Source organism: Pelobates fuscus, chromosome 7, assembly GCF_036172605.1.
Source record: "Pelobates fuscus isolate aPelFus1 chromosome 7, aPelFus1.pri, whole genome shotgun sequence".
Lineage (NCBI taxonomy): Eukaryota > Metazoa > Chordata > Amphibia > Anura > Pelobatidae > Pelobates > Pelobates fuscus.
The window spans coordinates 205,370,547-205,386,220 of record NC_086323.1 but is presented as its reverse complement, the minus strand read 5'-3'; the positions used below and the strand labels follow the sequence as shown (position 1 = coordinate 205,386,220).

The following is a 15,674-nucleotide window of genomic DNA, read 5'->3' as shown; positions in this document are numbered from 1 at the left end:
GCAAAATAAATCAAGGGCCCCCTTACAGGCGGCCCCCTTACAGGCTCCGCAGCAAGCCCCACCCTTGTTCCGCCTCCAGCCACACCCTACACAATCTTTAGACGCAAGGAACAAAGGTGCAATTAGATAGCCTCTGTTGGAAACAGTCGCCTCCAGGCCCCAGTAGAGACTACAATTGAGGGCTAATGGGCCATGGAGGGGAGGTCTTTCTAGCAGAGGCTATCTCAGTGTCCTTTAGAGAGTGTTAGAAAGAATCTACTCCAGGCCCCATTAGAGAATACAATGGAGTCTAATGGGGGCCTGGAGGGGGTTCTCTCCAACACTCTGGTTCCTATTTACAATATAGCAACACAACATAGCTTGCTGATACCTAGGCCAAGTTGGCTCCTCTTACCTCAATTACTGTTGCTGGCTGGCAGTCTGAGGGCTTGCTGGAAGGCTGTGGGCTTCCTGGCTGCGGCTGGCAGGCTGTGGCTTCCTGGCAGGCTGTGGGCTTGCTGGCTACTGCCGGCAGGCTGTGGGCTTGCTGGCTACTGCCGGCAGGCTGTGGGCTTGCTGGCTACTGCCGGCAGGCTGTGGGCTTGCTGGCTACTGCCGGCAGGCTGTGGGCTTGCTGGCTACTGCCGGCAGGCTGTGGGCTTGCTGGCTACTGCCGGCAGGCTGTGGGCTTGCTGGCTGCGGCTGGCAGGCTGTGGGCTTGCTGGCTGAAAGCCTGTGGCTTGCTGTAGGTCTGTGGGCTGGCTGCTGGCCTGGCTGGCCTGTGGGCTGGCTGGCTGGCTGGTAGCCTGTGGGCTGGCTGGCTGGTTGGCCTGTGGGCTGGCTGGCTGGAGAAATAATCCATGCACAATAACCACTGCTGCTCTGTGTAGTGGTTATGGTGCCAGGAGGGCTGGGACCCCCTCCCAGAATAAGTAGTCAAACCGTTTAAGAACAGTTTGAAAACTAACTGGGGTCTGCTGGGATATGGGGCTGTAGTTGTGCAATGTGTGAGGGGTGCAGTGTGTGTGAAAGGTTCAGTGTGTGTGTGTGTGTGGGGGGGGGGGGGGTAGTGTGTGAATTTGTAGGGTGTGTGTGTGTGGCAATGTTAGTATGGGGGGCTGTGTATGGGTGGACAGTGTGTGTGTGAGGCAATGTGTGTAAATGTGTATGGTGTGTATGGGGGGCAGTGTGTGTGTGTGGGGGGGGCAGTGTGTGAATGTGTATGGTGTGTGTGGGGGGGCAGTGAGTGAATGTGTATGGTGTGTGTGTATGGGGCTAGAGTTCACTCTCACTACTGCGACCACCAGGAATCCCTGGTGGTCGCAGTGTTGAGAGTGAACTCTAGCCCGTCGCTCCAGGGCTAGAGTTCACTCTCGTGAGAGCCGGAGCGTTGCCGTGGTAACCGCGGCAACGCTCTGTGCTCACTTGAGAAGGACCCAGAGGAGCTGCAGGCTAAGCTCCCGGGTCCTCTCTTCCTCCCTCCCCTGCCGGCTGCCTGCACGGTGTCTGCAGACCGGGGAGAGAGATCGGCCTGGGGGGATCCACCAATGATATATACAGCCCCTCTGTGTGCCTTTTTGTCTCCCCCAGTCCCTCTGTATGTTTCTTTCCCCCCCTCACTCCTCCTCTGTGTTCATGTCTTCCCTCTCCTTCCCAGTCTCTATTCCCCCTCTGCCTCTTTCTCCCCCTCCCCTTGTGTGTGTTTCTCTCCTTTCTCCCTGTGTCTCTCGTCCCCTCTGTCTCTTTCTCCCCCCTTTCCCTGTGTCTCTCTCCACCCCACATCTCTCTTCCCCTCTGTCTCTTTCTCCCCCCTCCACCATCTCTCTACTCCCCCTCTTTCTCCCCCTGTGTCTCACTCTTCCCCGTCTCTTTCTCCCTCCTTTCCCTGTGTCACTTTCTCCCCCTCCCCTTGTGTGTGTCTCTCCTTTCTCCCTGTGTCTCTCGTCCCCTCTGTCTCTTTCTCCACCCTTTCCCTGTGTCTCTCTCTACCCCACATCTCTCGTCCCCTCTGTCTCTTTCTCCCCCCTCCACCATCTCTCTATTCCCCCTCTTTCTCCCCCTGTATCTCACTCTTCCTCCATCTCTTTCTCCCTCCTTTCCCTGTGTCACTCTCTCCCCCCTCTGCCTCTTTCTCCCCCTCCCCTTGTGTGTGTCTCTCCTTTCTCCTAGTGTCTCTCGTCCCCTCTGTCTCTTTCTCCCCCCTTCCCCTGTGTCTCTCTCTCTACCCCACATCTCTCTTCCCCTCTATCTCTTTCTCCCCCTCCACCATCTCTCTATTCCCCCTCTTTCTCCCCCCTCTTTCTTCCCCGTCTCTTTCTCCCTCCTTTCCCTGTGTCACTCTCTCCCCACCCCCCTCTCTCTTTCCTTCCCCTCCCCCTGTGCCTCTCTATTTTCCCACTATCTCTTTCTTCCCTCTTCCCTCTCTATTTTATTTTGCCCCCTCCCATTTACCGACAGAAGACAGAGGGGGCCAGCCAGGGTACATGCTGGAGCCGCCGGGCTCACCGGTCTGGTGGCACTCTTGTCCTGTCAGTAACGCTGAGGACGGAAGGAGGGAGGAGCATGTCTCTCTCTCATGCTTCTTTGCGGTTCCCACATCCTGTGCTGGGAATTGTGGGAACCGCAAAGGAGCATGAGAGAGAGACATGCTCCTCCCTCCTTCCGTCCTCAGCGTAACTGACAGGACAGGAGTGCCGCCGGACCGGCGAGGCTGCCACCCGGCCCGGCGGCTCAAGCATGTACCCCAGCCGGCCCCCTCAGTGTGCCACCGGACCGGCCACCCGGTGGCACCTACCACAGTCCCCAGATGCTGCGGCTGCGGTGGGGTAATCTGGCCCTGCCGCCGGGCCCCCTGATGGCGGCACTGGCGGCGGGCCCCCCTCCCGGCCGGGCCCTCGGACCATGTCCGAAGTGCCCGACCGGTCAGTCCGCCCCTGCTGTTTAACCCTCAAAATGAAGTGTCGTCTCGTTCTTGGGGGGAATTGGATTGTAAGCTGACTGCCAGGAGTGTAAGCGGATTGTATGCTTTTCTTGTTCAGCTGTTCCAGTTCGGAGTGTTATTTCGTATCCAGATCAGGAGTTTGGTGTTCTGCAGTAGCTGTGCCTGTCTCTAGGAAAGGGGATTATCGCCTAAACGGATTTTATTCCCTTTTATGCTGAAACAGTCCGTTACACTCACGAATTGAATACAAGTGAATGCACCAAACTCCGAACTGCATACAAGGGAATAAGGTAGCACTCCAAACTCCCGAACTGGAATCTCACGATTAGCTGCTAACAGACGAACAGGAAAAGCTCCCAAGCGGCTTACACTCCTGGCAATCAGTCTCTATCAGCATACAGTGAATCCCTCCAATAACGAGACAAGGCTCCATGTGGAGGGTCAAGCAGTGGTCTGTTTACTCAGGGCTACCCGCCCAGTATTTATGCAGGTCTCCCACCTGGTGGACCAGATGGAAGACTGTGACAAAGGACAGACAAGTATCATTTTAGGACATACAGTCACAATACATTCCCACAATGCATTCTGGCTTCCTCTCCTCTGCCCTGGAGATAATTGAGAAGTAATTAAATTATCTCCCAGGAAAAAGGCAAATCGTCATTACACACGTGGGGACACAAAGACCGCAAAACACCATAAAATACAGTCACATTTTACATATAACACACAGACCTGTCACATATCCCCAGATAGCTGGGATCTGAGCGCACATAACTACTGAATAGCGCTCAGATCCTATTCACACAGTTCAATTGCCATGGAGCCAAAGTATTTAATTACACGAATAGGCTCCATGGCATAGCTATCTGGGTTAACATTCACATAAAATAAACTACCGAATGCCCAGGTGTTCGGCTAAATTGTCCTGAATAGGAACCAGGGGGCTGGAGGCTCAGCGGTGCCTGCATGTAAAAGTGTCCACTTTTAGTGCACTGATTCCGGGCTGAGCACCACTGGCCGTCCGGGGAGCTCCATAACACCGCCACCTAGCGGCTGCTACGTGTAACCACGACCACCCAGTAACAGTCAATTAAGCTGCGGTTAACCGCGGCTTCAGGGAGGTAAATGGATGGCACACGCCAGCTTCTGGGTGGCCAATTAACGGCGCCGGCCGTCTTCCCACGGCTCTGGGAAAGCTGATAGAAGGCTGTTTGTTTCGGTAGATAGAATCTACCGAACGGATGTGCAGAAAGGAAGGAATAAATCTTTCTGCACAGTAAAATTAACCGTTTAACTGCCGGTCCATAATCAAAAGGCAGCAGGCGGGCAACCAGGCTCATCCAATGCAATGTGGCGAGATTGCTCTCATCACAATAGCAACACAACATAGCTCGCTGATACCTAGGCCAAGCTGGCTCCTCTTACCTCAATTACAGTTGCTGGTTGGCAGTCTGTGGGCTTGCTGTCTGTAGGCCTGTGGGCTGGCTGGCCATCTGCTGGCAGTCTGCTGGCCTGTGGCTGGCAGCTGGCTGGCTGGCCTGTGGTCAGCTGTGGCTGGCTGCTGGCCTGTGGGCGGCTGCTGGCCTGTGGGCGGCTGTGGCTGGCTGCTGGCCTGTGGGCGGCTGTGGCTGGCTGCTGGCCTGTGGGCAGCTGTGGCTGGCTGCTGACCTGTGGGCCTGCTGGCCTGTGGCTGCCTGTGGCCGTCTGCTGGCCTGTGGCTGGCGGCTCGCTGCTGGCCTGTGGCCATCTGTGGCTGGCTGCTGGCCTGTGGGCAGCTGGGGCTGGCTGCTGACCTGTGGGCCTGCTGGCTGCTGGCCTGTGGGCTGGCTGACCTGTGGCTGGCTGTGGCCCATTAGAGACTACAATGGGGGCCTGTGGGCTGGCTGACCTGTGGCTGGCTGTGGCCCATTAGAGACTACAATGGGGGCCTGTGGGCTGGCTGGTGGGCCTGTGGGCTGGCTGCTGGCCTGTGGGCGGCTGTGGCTGGCTGTCCTGGGACTGGCTGGCTGGTAGCCTGGCTTGCCTGTGGGTTGGCTGGGGGCCTGTGGGCTGGCTGGGGTTCTGTGGGCTGACTGGCTGCTGTCCTGTGGGCGCCTGTGGTTTGCGGCTGGCCTGTGGGCTGGCTGTGGCCGTCTGCTGGTCTGTGGGCTGGCTGGCTTGTGGGCTGGGGGCCTGGGGTTGGCTGGCTGCTGGCCTGTGGCCTGGCTGCTGACCTGTGGCTGGCCTGTGGCCTGGCTGCTGACCTGTGGCTGGCTGTGGCCTGTGACTGACCTGTGGGCGGCTGCTAGCCTGTGGGCCTGCTGGGCTGGCTGCTGGCCTGTGGACGGCTGTGGCCAGCTGCTGGCCTGTGGGCTGGCTGTCCTGGGACTGGCTGGCCTGTGGGATAGCTGGCTGGTGGCCTGGCTTGCCTGTGGGCTGGCTGGGGGCCTGGGGCTGGCTGGTGGCCTGGCTTGCCTGTTGGCTGTCTGGGGGCCTGGGGCTGGCTGGCTGTGGCCGGCTGCTGGCCTGTGGCTGGAGGCCTGTGGGCTGGCTGACTGTCCTGGGGCTGCCTGGCCTCTGGCTGGCTGGCCTGTGGCTGGGGACCTGTGAACTGGCTGGCCTGTGGCTGGAGGCCTGTGGGCTGGCTGGCCTGTGGTTGGGGGCTGGCTGGCCTGTGGCTGTGGGCTGGCTGGTGGGCCTGTGGGCTGGCTGGCGGGCTTCTGGCCTGTGGGCTGGCTGTCCTGGGACTGGCTGGCTGGTGGCCTGGCTTGCCTGTGGGCTGGCTGGGGGCCTGTGGGCTGACTGGTAGCTGTCCTGTGGGCGCCTGTGGTTTTCTGCTGGCCTGTGGGCTGGCTGTGGCCGTCTGCTGGTCTGTGGGCTGGCTGGCTTGCCTGTGGGTGGCTGTGGCCAGCTGCTGGCCTGTGGGCTGGCTGTCCTGGGACTGGCTGGCCTGTGGGATAGCTGGCTGGTGGCCTGGCTTGCCTGTGGGCTGGCTGGGGGCCTGGGGCTGGCTGGCTGTGGCCGGCTGCTGGCCTGTGGCTTGAGGCCTGTGGCTGGTGGCCTGGGGCTGCCTGGTCTCTGGCTGGCTGGCCTGTGGCTGGGGACCTGTGGGCTGGCCTGTGGCTTGAGGCCTATGGGCTGGCTGACTGGCCTGTGGCTGGGGGCCTGGGGCTGCCTGGTCTCTGGCTGGCTGGCCTGTGGCTGGGACCTGTGGGCTGGCTGGTGGCCTGGGGCTGGCTAGCTGGCCTGTGGCCGGCTGCTGGCCTGTGGCTTGAGGCCTGTGGCTGGTGGCCTGGGGCTGCCTGGTCTCTGGCTGGCTGGCCTGTGGCTGGGGACCTGTGGGCTGGCCTGTGGCTTGAGGCCTATGGGCTGGCTGACTGGCCTGTGGCTGGGGGCCTGGGGCTGCCTGGTCTCTGGCTGGCTGGCCTGTGGCTGGGACCTGTGGGCTGGCTGGTGGCCTGTGGTTGGATGCTGGCCTGTGGCTGGGGGCCTGTGGGCTGGCTGGCGTGTGGCTGGTGGGCTGTGGGCTGGCTGGCGTGTGGCTGGCATGTGGCTGGCCTGTGGCTGGGGGCCTGCGGGCTGGCGTGTGGCTGGTGGCCTGGTGACATCACATGTAACAAGTGTAAGATCTGGTTCCCAACAAAAACCATTTAGAAATCTCAATAGTGACATCGAATCCTTCAGATAAGATTTCATAAGTTTTACTGCTGGTTGTAGTAGGGTATCTATGTATTGGGACAAATTGCACAACGGAGAGTTGATCCCGGACACAATGGGTCTGCCGGGGGGGTGTTGGGCGTCTTTATGTATTTTCGGGAAGAAATAAATTACTGGGATTTGCGGATTTTTTACAAACAGATAATCAAATTCTTTTTTGTTTAGAATATTTTCATCTAGTCCTTTTTGTAGAAAGGTAATTATTTTTTGCTGTATAGAGGATGTAGGATCCCTAGATAATTTCTCATATATAGCAGTATCGTTCAATTGCTTATAGGCTTCTTTAATATACATTGAACTAGATTGGATAACTAGACCCCCACCTTTGTCAGCAGGTTTAATGACAATATCTTTGTCTTCTTGCAATTGTTTGATAGCTCTTTTTTCTAGTGCATTTAGATTTTGTGCATCGTATTTATTATACTTAATTTTGTTAAAATCTCTTAGTACAGACTTCTCGAAAATCACGAGTGGGGCTGATTTAAAATGATAAGGATAAAAAGTAGATTTTGGTTTGAGATCAGTGTTTATATAAAAAGATTGCTCGGTGAGGGTGGGGGGGAGGGATGAGGGGTTGGGGGGATTGGTTTCTGGGTTATGTGCATTGAAAAATCTTTTAAGAGGGGGCGGGGCCTGACCAGCATGGAGGATAGACGTGCCACTACAGAGCTCCTCAGAAAATTGTGCTAAAAAATACTATTTAACCCGCAAAGCCTCATATATAGCAACCCAAATAGTCTCATCTGGCTACTGAACGGAGACTACACCGACCTGGCAGTTTTTGAAGCACTCTGATGCCGGCTGGCAGACTGACTTGCGCCATGAGGCTTGACGACCGTAGAGTGGGAGAGGCGGACGATCCCCAGGTCCGGTGTCATGAGAAGCTGACACAACGCAAGCAGGAACCCCGCTATCCCCCGGACCGTCGGGGGTTATCGCGGTCCGCATCTGAGAAACAAAGCGAGACCAGAACTGGAGCAGAGGGGGAATGCACTGAAACATATACAACACGAAGCTGCACCTAACATGGCGGACGCCACGTGTTCCCCCGAGCCTACAGACCCACCACATGGGACACGGCAATCTTTGAAAATTTCTGGCGCAAGCTGGAGGCTAAGCTAATCCAGACAGCCCCACCACAGAAGAGCAAGAGCCATACAAGCAATAAACATGGCGATGTTGCGAGGGCCGTCGAGCCTCGTCCAACACAGAGCGCCAAACCAGCATTTGAGGCCTCAGGCCGAGGACATGCGGCACACAGACTGCGCAAGCCAGTACTAAGCTGGACACAACAATCGACAAGAACGCCCAAACGACCACCTAAACCGGAGAGACAAGCAGGAGAAGCACATGAGACTCCCACTTACAAAAGGGGCAGAAAAAATCGTACCTCACGACCCGTACCACAAGCCCCTCACACATGCAACAGCAGAGGGGTTCCAACCAAGCAACCGAGGACGGCACAACGCCCCCCAGTAAATGGGGCCCAAACTCCTCCACAGAAATACCACCGGGCATCCCCCAGAGTGACACTGACCTGCACACCACTCACTGAACATCGCTGTCAGGGAACCATGGGCCCAATATCGGGAACTTCGGACTGGTGGATCCCCCACACAAAGCCAGCGGCCTACACGCATTCCCAAAAGACCCACAGAGCAGGTGTTGGATGACTGCGGACCGAGAACGGAGATCTGAGAGCCGCACCCGAGTACGGGGGCAAGTTTCCAGAGCTGTAACAAGAACTCTGTCTGTAACTAAATGCTGTTTTGCTGTCTCCTTTTAACTATTCTCACATCCTCTCAATGCTTTAGACCAAATTGCTAGTAACTTTACTAATGTTAATGCTACTCCTAGCTTACCTTACCTGATAACAGCACAGCCTTAAGATGTCTCTCATCTTAGTTTATTTTGTCATACAAGTGGGGTACTAGGACCAGTTTTAGGGGACACCGCTCCAGATAAACATCAAATCTGGCAGTTTTTTTTGTTTGTTTTTTATATCATGTACTTTGAGCAGCTGAATTTCTCTGCAAGGTTTAAACTATACCCTGCAATGTATATCCTGCGCATAATACCCACGAAGGGTACCTCTTACTATTACCTTAATTGCCAAACAACGCTAAACATCATAGGCACAGGATAGCCTTCGGCGGGCTTACAGAAGCACATAATGTACCCTTTACAAGCGAGTGCCTAGACCACTACACTACGTTTACCTATGCTCTCTTATTGTTTGTTTTTTGCTTTCTTTTTTCCCCTACTGCATATATGAACTTTGGACACGTTAACTAAGTTGTAATAACCCACTCGCCTCATAAACTACTGTTATCTGGACAGTTAGTCCCCCATTCTCTAAGAGCAGGGCACAACAGAATGATCTGCAACACTATTATAGTTAACATCTACTAAAGTGTACAGTAATCAGATGGGTGCCTGGCTTGCTGACTCTCCCATAGTGCCAGACTGCGCTAAGTTAGCAAAACATCTAAACAACGTTTCATTCTTGAATGCACGCTATACCTTCTTACTAACGATGGTCCCCTAGCCTGTTATTATTCATGTGTTACACTATTATCTATGCTGAAGCCTGTCTCTTAAACTTAAAGTGCAATTGTCTATCTTGCCATGACACTGTATACAAATGTTTGACCACATTGAGCCTGTAGCAGCTGTTGTGGCGCTACCAGCCTGTATGTTATTTCTTTGTTGCACACCAAAATGAAGAATTAAAAAAAAAACAAAATCTTTTGTGTAGCTTTCCGTACGAATTTATTGACCTCTAAAAATGCTTCAAAAGGTTTAAAAGAATTCGTTGGAGCATATTTTAGTCCTTTGCTTAAAACTGAAATCTGTGCTGCATTTAAAACTTTTTGTGATAAATGAAAAATACCGGCATCTGACTCATTTGGGGCAGTTATTGTCTTTCTAATCTCTCTTTTTTGTTGTCCTCTGCCACTCCGTTTGCCTCTGGGCTTAGAGTTCTTTTCTTTGCTCTTGTTGGGTATGGTGTGTTCACAAAAGTATTGGGGTGTGTCTGAATCTCTAAAAAATGATCATTTTCGATTTCAAAATCAATAGATAATAATTGATACCTATTGGTGTGTGCAATAGGAGTTTCGCTGGGATTTTTATAGTAGTGACTAGGTCTTTGGGTTTTTGGTGAGTGTTTGTGAGTATCAGGACTACGTGCATTGTAGTAATTGGAACGGGAATCTTGGTGCATAGAGGTATGGTAAGGAACTCTCCGTGGTTTGAATGTAGCTGATCGATGGTATGAAAATGTAGGTGCATGATTGGGGTTGAAATTCCTATAATAAGGTCTTGGTTTGTGAGGGGAATGGTGAGAGGGTGGGTGAGTGAGGTGATTGGAATTTCTGGTGACATATGGGGATTCATGGCGTGTATTAACTGCTGTTGGTCTTTGGTATTTTTGTGGCTCTGTTCTCATATTGAAAGATTGATTTTATGATGTGTACTTTCTATTTAATTCTATTTTTTACTTTAATGTGTTTGGTATCTGTTTCTATTTTTTTGATTTTGCTCTGAATTAAGACTGAATTTTGTTGGTATACGTTACTTTCTGTATAGGGCATGAGCTCGTCTCTCAGGTCATTAATTTCCCTATCTAGATTTAGAAGTTTTTTGCTTTTTTTCTTGATTAGGGTTTCCATGAGACCAAATGTACAGGTTTCTAATTTACCATTCCACTCATTCATAATTCTAGATCATCCTGGTCTGAGGTAGGTAATTTCATAAGTCTCAGGCCACGAGGTGTTCTGTGTTAATCAATGAATTTTTTAAAAGTGGCAATCTCCCATTTAAGTTTAATTTCAGTCGTTAAGGCTCTTTCTAATTTAATAAATAATTCCTGTTGGGTAAAGGTGGGAGGTCTAATATAGATAGGGCTACTTGGCTGAGCGGAAAATACGTTTTCTATATCAATAGAATGCTTATTTCTATCATCAAAAATGGACATATTAAAAGCAGCTAAAACCAGAGGGGTATGATAAAATACAGTGCAGAAAAAAGGGGTGTAGGTTAGCGCTAATAATATATAGGACAGGCAGCGACCTTATAGAGGGTAACCCTCTATATAAGGAATACACAGTAAAAACAAAGAAAGGTTGCGATAAAATTAAAAATAAATCCATAAAAGATAAACGATAATAATAAAAAATAAGTAGAGTTAAAAATAATAGATAAGTTCCAATGAGTATCAGGAGATCAGATGATTCTAGTCTCTAATTCCACTGTGGCGGTGAATTCTCTTGTTGTAGTAGTTCACACCGTCTCGTGATATGGAAAACACAAGAAGAGAGGACCAATCGTGTGGAGTGTTTACAGTTAATATAGCAGTATTAAAACATAAGTAGTACACTCACATTTGGATGAGCTATAGCCAGCTCAGGGTTTGTAGGCATATAGCGGAATAATCCCCGCTTACAGGATGTCTTGTCCTCCAGGGGTTTTGTCCAACTCTCAGAAGAAGGAGATAAAAACAGCAGATAGTGCTCTCTGATGATATTATTGAGGTGGTAAATAAAATAAAATAAAGCTGGCTGGCTGCTGGGATCGAAAGAGGGCCGACCCCAGTCTTTTCTGCTTTTTAAGGCAGTGTGCGGAATCCTTCCACACACTTAGAATCCTTCCGAACACTTTGTAATGGATTCCGGTTGACGCGCCTCGGCGTACAGGACCAGGCCCCCCCCCCTCCTCCTATACTGGTAAGTTTAGCTGTGCCGGGCCCCGATCGCCTAGTGAATAACTTTGCAGTCCGTCCGAAGTGCCCAACCGGTCAGTCCACCCTGCACACTGGTCTTTTATACAAGTTATACTGCAAAGGTGATGCCCAGGCGGACCTGGTTGGGCACCGAATACAAAACATACAAGCCAATAAAAACAGGTTTACATTCAGACACTCCCATACAGTGTACACAATCCCTCCCCCTCTGCCTGTGATATAATTAATGAAGACCATGAACTAACTCAATTAACTTTAAGCAGGAAGAAACATACATTTTACAAAGTCTGGAAAACTCCACAAAACACAACTGTAGTGGAGCTGCAATATTAAATCCCAATATCTCCGCTGGTAGAATAAAGTAATCCAAGAAAAACGCTGAATGAAGGCAATATCCCAAATCCCCCAGTAACCGGACGAAACACAGTTCTGGGAGTCAACTGAGGTTTTTAATTCACAGCTCCAGTATTTGTGGTTCCCCATGAAAGGGGTTTCCTTAATCACTGTACAGGGGTTGTACAGTAGGGGACTACATGGGGAACTGAACATACAGGACCATTTTCTCACCATGCACTGCGGTACAAGAGGGATACTCCCGTAAGAATATCGTGTTAAGTGGATTATCCGTCTGTACAGCAGAACTGGTCTTTTTACTCAAAAATGTATAACTTGCACGTTATTCGTGCTATTTAACCGAATGACATATATAGGTAGATAGCTGGGATCTGAGCGCATACTTCGGGAAACTACCGCTCAGATCCCAGCATAATTAGCCGAATGCCACATGAAACATACTTTAATATGGACTCATAAGAAAACACACGAATACACAGTTGGAAGGAAAGTACCGAAAGACCGGTGGTCATTTAAAGTCACTGTTTGTGAAACTACCATAGGAATGCTAGCGGCTCACAAATACAATACGTCCAAACATAAAATATACACTCTGAATCCTACACACACATACTCTGGGTCCTTTACACACTAGATCTACTACACACACTGCACCACCTATACATACTACATTCCTGACATACAAACTCTGGATCCCCCATGCAAACGCATACTCTCTACAACCCCTACACACACTACGTCACCTATATACACACACACACACACACACACACTACAGCTCGTATACACACACTTGCTACATCCCCTTATATACACACTATAGCCTGTATGCACACACTCACTACATCCCCTATACACACTATGCCCCTTATACACACGCACTCTATACAGCCCCTAGCCACACATATTACACCACAAACATGAATGAAATCAACCTATTTACACAATACCACACCACAATTCGCTCACTCTCCACACATGCAATCCTACAAGCAGTCTCCAAACACATGCATCATACGCTTTCCTGGCCCTTTTGTCCTCTGGTATCCCACTTATGGAGACACCAGAGACAAGTTACAAACAAACACAGCGCAAGCATGTTATTAAATTTGCTTGCGCTGCGCAGCACAAATACAGGGCCTTTTTCCCATGCTTGACCTCTTCTTGGGGCTCTGCGCATTGAACTAACATGCCCACTTTGAAAGGGGGCGTGCTTGTCATTAGTCATGACAAAACACACCCTCTCTGGCCCCACCCCCTTGTCAGGGGGCTGCTGTGATTGAAAAATGCCCGGCCGAATTTTTTCCCAGTCCGGCCCTGCCGTGAACCATTCCTGAAGTATGAATTATTATTTATATAGCGCCATCAAATTTTGCAGCGCTTTACAATGAGTGGACTAACATACATGAAAATTTAACCAGACAAGTGGTCGTACAGGAACAGAGAGGTTGAGGGCCCTGCTCAACAAGCTTACATGCTAGAGGGAATGTAGGTAAATTGGGCTTAATGAACTAAAATGCATTGTGCAAAGCAAATAATAAATGTTTGTTTGTACACATTTCTTTTAATGAAGGGAATTAAAACACACAATATATTTTTAAGGTGCTGATTAGTGATGTCCCGAACTGTTCGCCGGCGAACATAACGTGTTCGCGGTGGGCGAACATATGCGATTTCCAGTCCGCCCCCTATTCGTCATCATTGCGTAAACTTTGACCCGGAACCTCACAGTCAGCAGACACATTTTGGGAGGGAGGGTCTGCTGCTGATTGGCTGGAATGTGTCTGCTGACTGTGAGGTTCCGGGTCAAAGTTTACTCAATGATGACTAATAGGGGGCGGACCGAAAATTGCATATGTTCGCCCACCGCGAACATGCTATGTTCGCCGGCGAACAGTTCGGGACATCACTAGTGCTGATCAATCACCATGAGGTTTAATATTCATATTTCTGATGTTTCATGTAATGTTTCAAATGTGGTAAACAAATCATTTAGAGACAGATTTAAAAAAAAAAAAAAAAAAAATTAACTCCCAGTACATTTCTTTTCAGGTATTTCCGTCAGCAGAGGTTATTCTGAAGAACGTGACAAGAACAGAAATACGTTAAGCAGGAATATGAAGAAATCTTTTAATAGAAGGACCAATGATACCAACTCTGACAAATCAAGGAATCTGTCAGAATCCTATAAAACTACAAAGGAGATAGTAAACGGAAAAGCAAAACGTTACCCATGTTCTGAATGTGGAAAATGTTTTGCCAGCAAAACATGTCTTGTTAAACATCTGAGAATTCACACAGGAGAGAAACCTTTCTCATGTTCTGAATGTGGGAAATGTTTTGCCAGCAAAACATGTCTTGTTACACATCTGAGAATTCACACAGGAGAGAAACCTTTCTCATGTTCTGAATGTGGGAAATGTTTTAGCCAGTTCTCAAATCTTGTTACACACCGGAGAATTCACACAGGAGAGAAACCTTTCTCATGTTCTGAATGTGCGAAAAGTTTCACCACTAAACTGTCTCTTGAGACACATGAGAGAACTCACACTGGAGAGAAACCTTTCTTATGTTCTGAATGTGGGAAATGTTTTGGCAGTAGTGCAAGTCTATTTTCACATCAGAAAACTCGAAAAGGAGAGAAACCTTTCTCTTGTTTTAAATGTGGGAAAACATTTTGCATTCAGAAAGATCTTATTGTACACCAAAGGATTTACAAAGGGGAAAAACCTTACTCATGTACTGAATGTGGGAAATGTTTTCTTTTTAAACTAGATCATATTAGACATCAGAGAACTCACAACGAAAATAAACCTTTTTCATGTTCTGAATGTGGAAAATGTTTTGGCAGTAAATCAGGTCTTATTGCACATCAGAAATATCATAGAGGCGAGAAGCCATTCTCATGTTCTGAATGTGGAAAATGTTTTAGTTGGCACACACACCTTCTTAAACATCAGAGGACTCATACAGGAGCGAAGTCGTTCTCATGTTCTGAATGTGGAAAATGCTTTGTCTGTAAATCACTTCTTGTTGCACATCAGAAAACTCACACAGGAGAGAAAATCTTCTAATGTTCAGAAAGTGGAAAATGTTTAATCAGTAAACCTAATCTTGATGCACACCAGAGAACTAAAACGGGAGAAACGTTTCCCTTGTTTTTAATGTAAGAGAAATATCTTAGATGTTCTAATTAATTTATGGATTAAAATTAATTTATGGATTAAAAAACATCCTGTATTGTGAAGGTGAACCATTCTATAATCATCATTGAAATTTTGTTTACCATCCAGTATCTCACTTTAAAGCATAGCCTTTCTCATCCTGACACAATAAATAACTGACAGCAGGCCCGGACTGGCCATCGGGCACACCGGGCAAATGCCCGGTGGGCCGCGGTGGCCATGGGCCGAGGCCGGCAGGGGAGGTCCCAGGATCTCCCCTGCCGGTCTATGCAGGGCCGGCACTATCCGAGCGCCGGCCCCGCTGCATTCCATGGCGGGCCGGTGAGGGAGATCAAAGATCTCCCTCACCGGCCCACATGCTGTCCAATGCGGCCGCCGGCGGGGGAGAGAGGGAGGGAGCCAGCCTGTCCGGAGAGAGGACCCGGCGGAGCTCTAACTTGCAGCTCCGCCGGGTTTCTCTCGCGAGATCCGGAGCGTTGCCATGGCAACGACCGGATCTTGCGAGAGTGAACTCTAGCCCGCAGGCTGGACTTTACTCACCACGAGGACCACCAGGGAACACTGCCACTCTGCCTCCCAGTCCCAGGTACCAGTCCCCCCTCCCAGGCTAAAGGTAAGAAGGGAGGGGGGACATAATGCCTGTTAAATTATTTGTTTATTCCCCCCCCCACACAAAATCCATTCTAACATTTATACAGCACTCTCACACCCATCACCCACAGCACTCTCAACCATCACACTCAGCACTCTCACCCATCACACTCAGCACTCTCAC

The 15,674-nt window shown here is 50.1% G+C and overlaps 1 protein-coding gene across 1 annotated transcript in view; it reads left to right on the top strand.

The window, feature by feature from the left end:
* Window positions 1-14,899, top strand: part of LOC134568466 (zinc finger protein 585A-like) — a 284,984-nt gene extending 270,085 nt beyond the window's left edge. The window contains exons 7-8 of the mRNA XM_063427074.1: window positions 14,147-14,321; window positions 14,490-14,899. Of these exons, the coding sequence (XP_063283144.1) occupies window positions 14,147-14,321; window positions 14,490-14,788 (474 nt within the window). The 3' untranslated portion in view covers window positions 14,789-14,899. The remainder of the gene's footprint in view (window positions 1-14,146; window positions 14,322-14,489) is intronic.
* The last annotated feature ends 775 nt before the right edge of the window (window positions 14,900-15,674 follow it).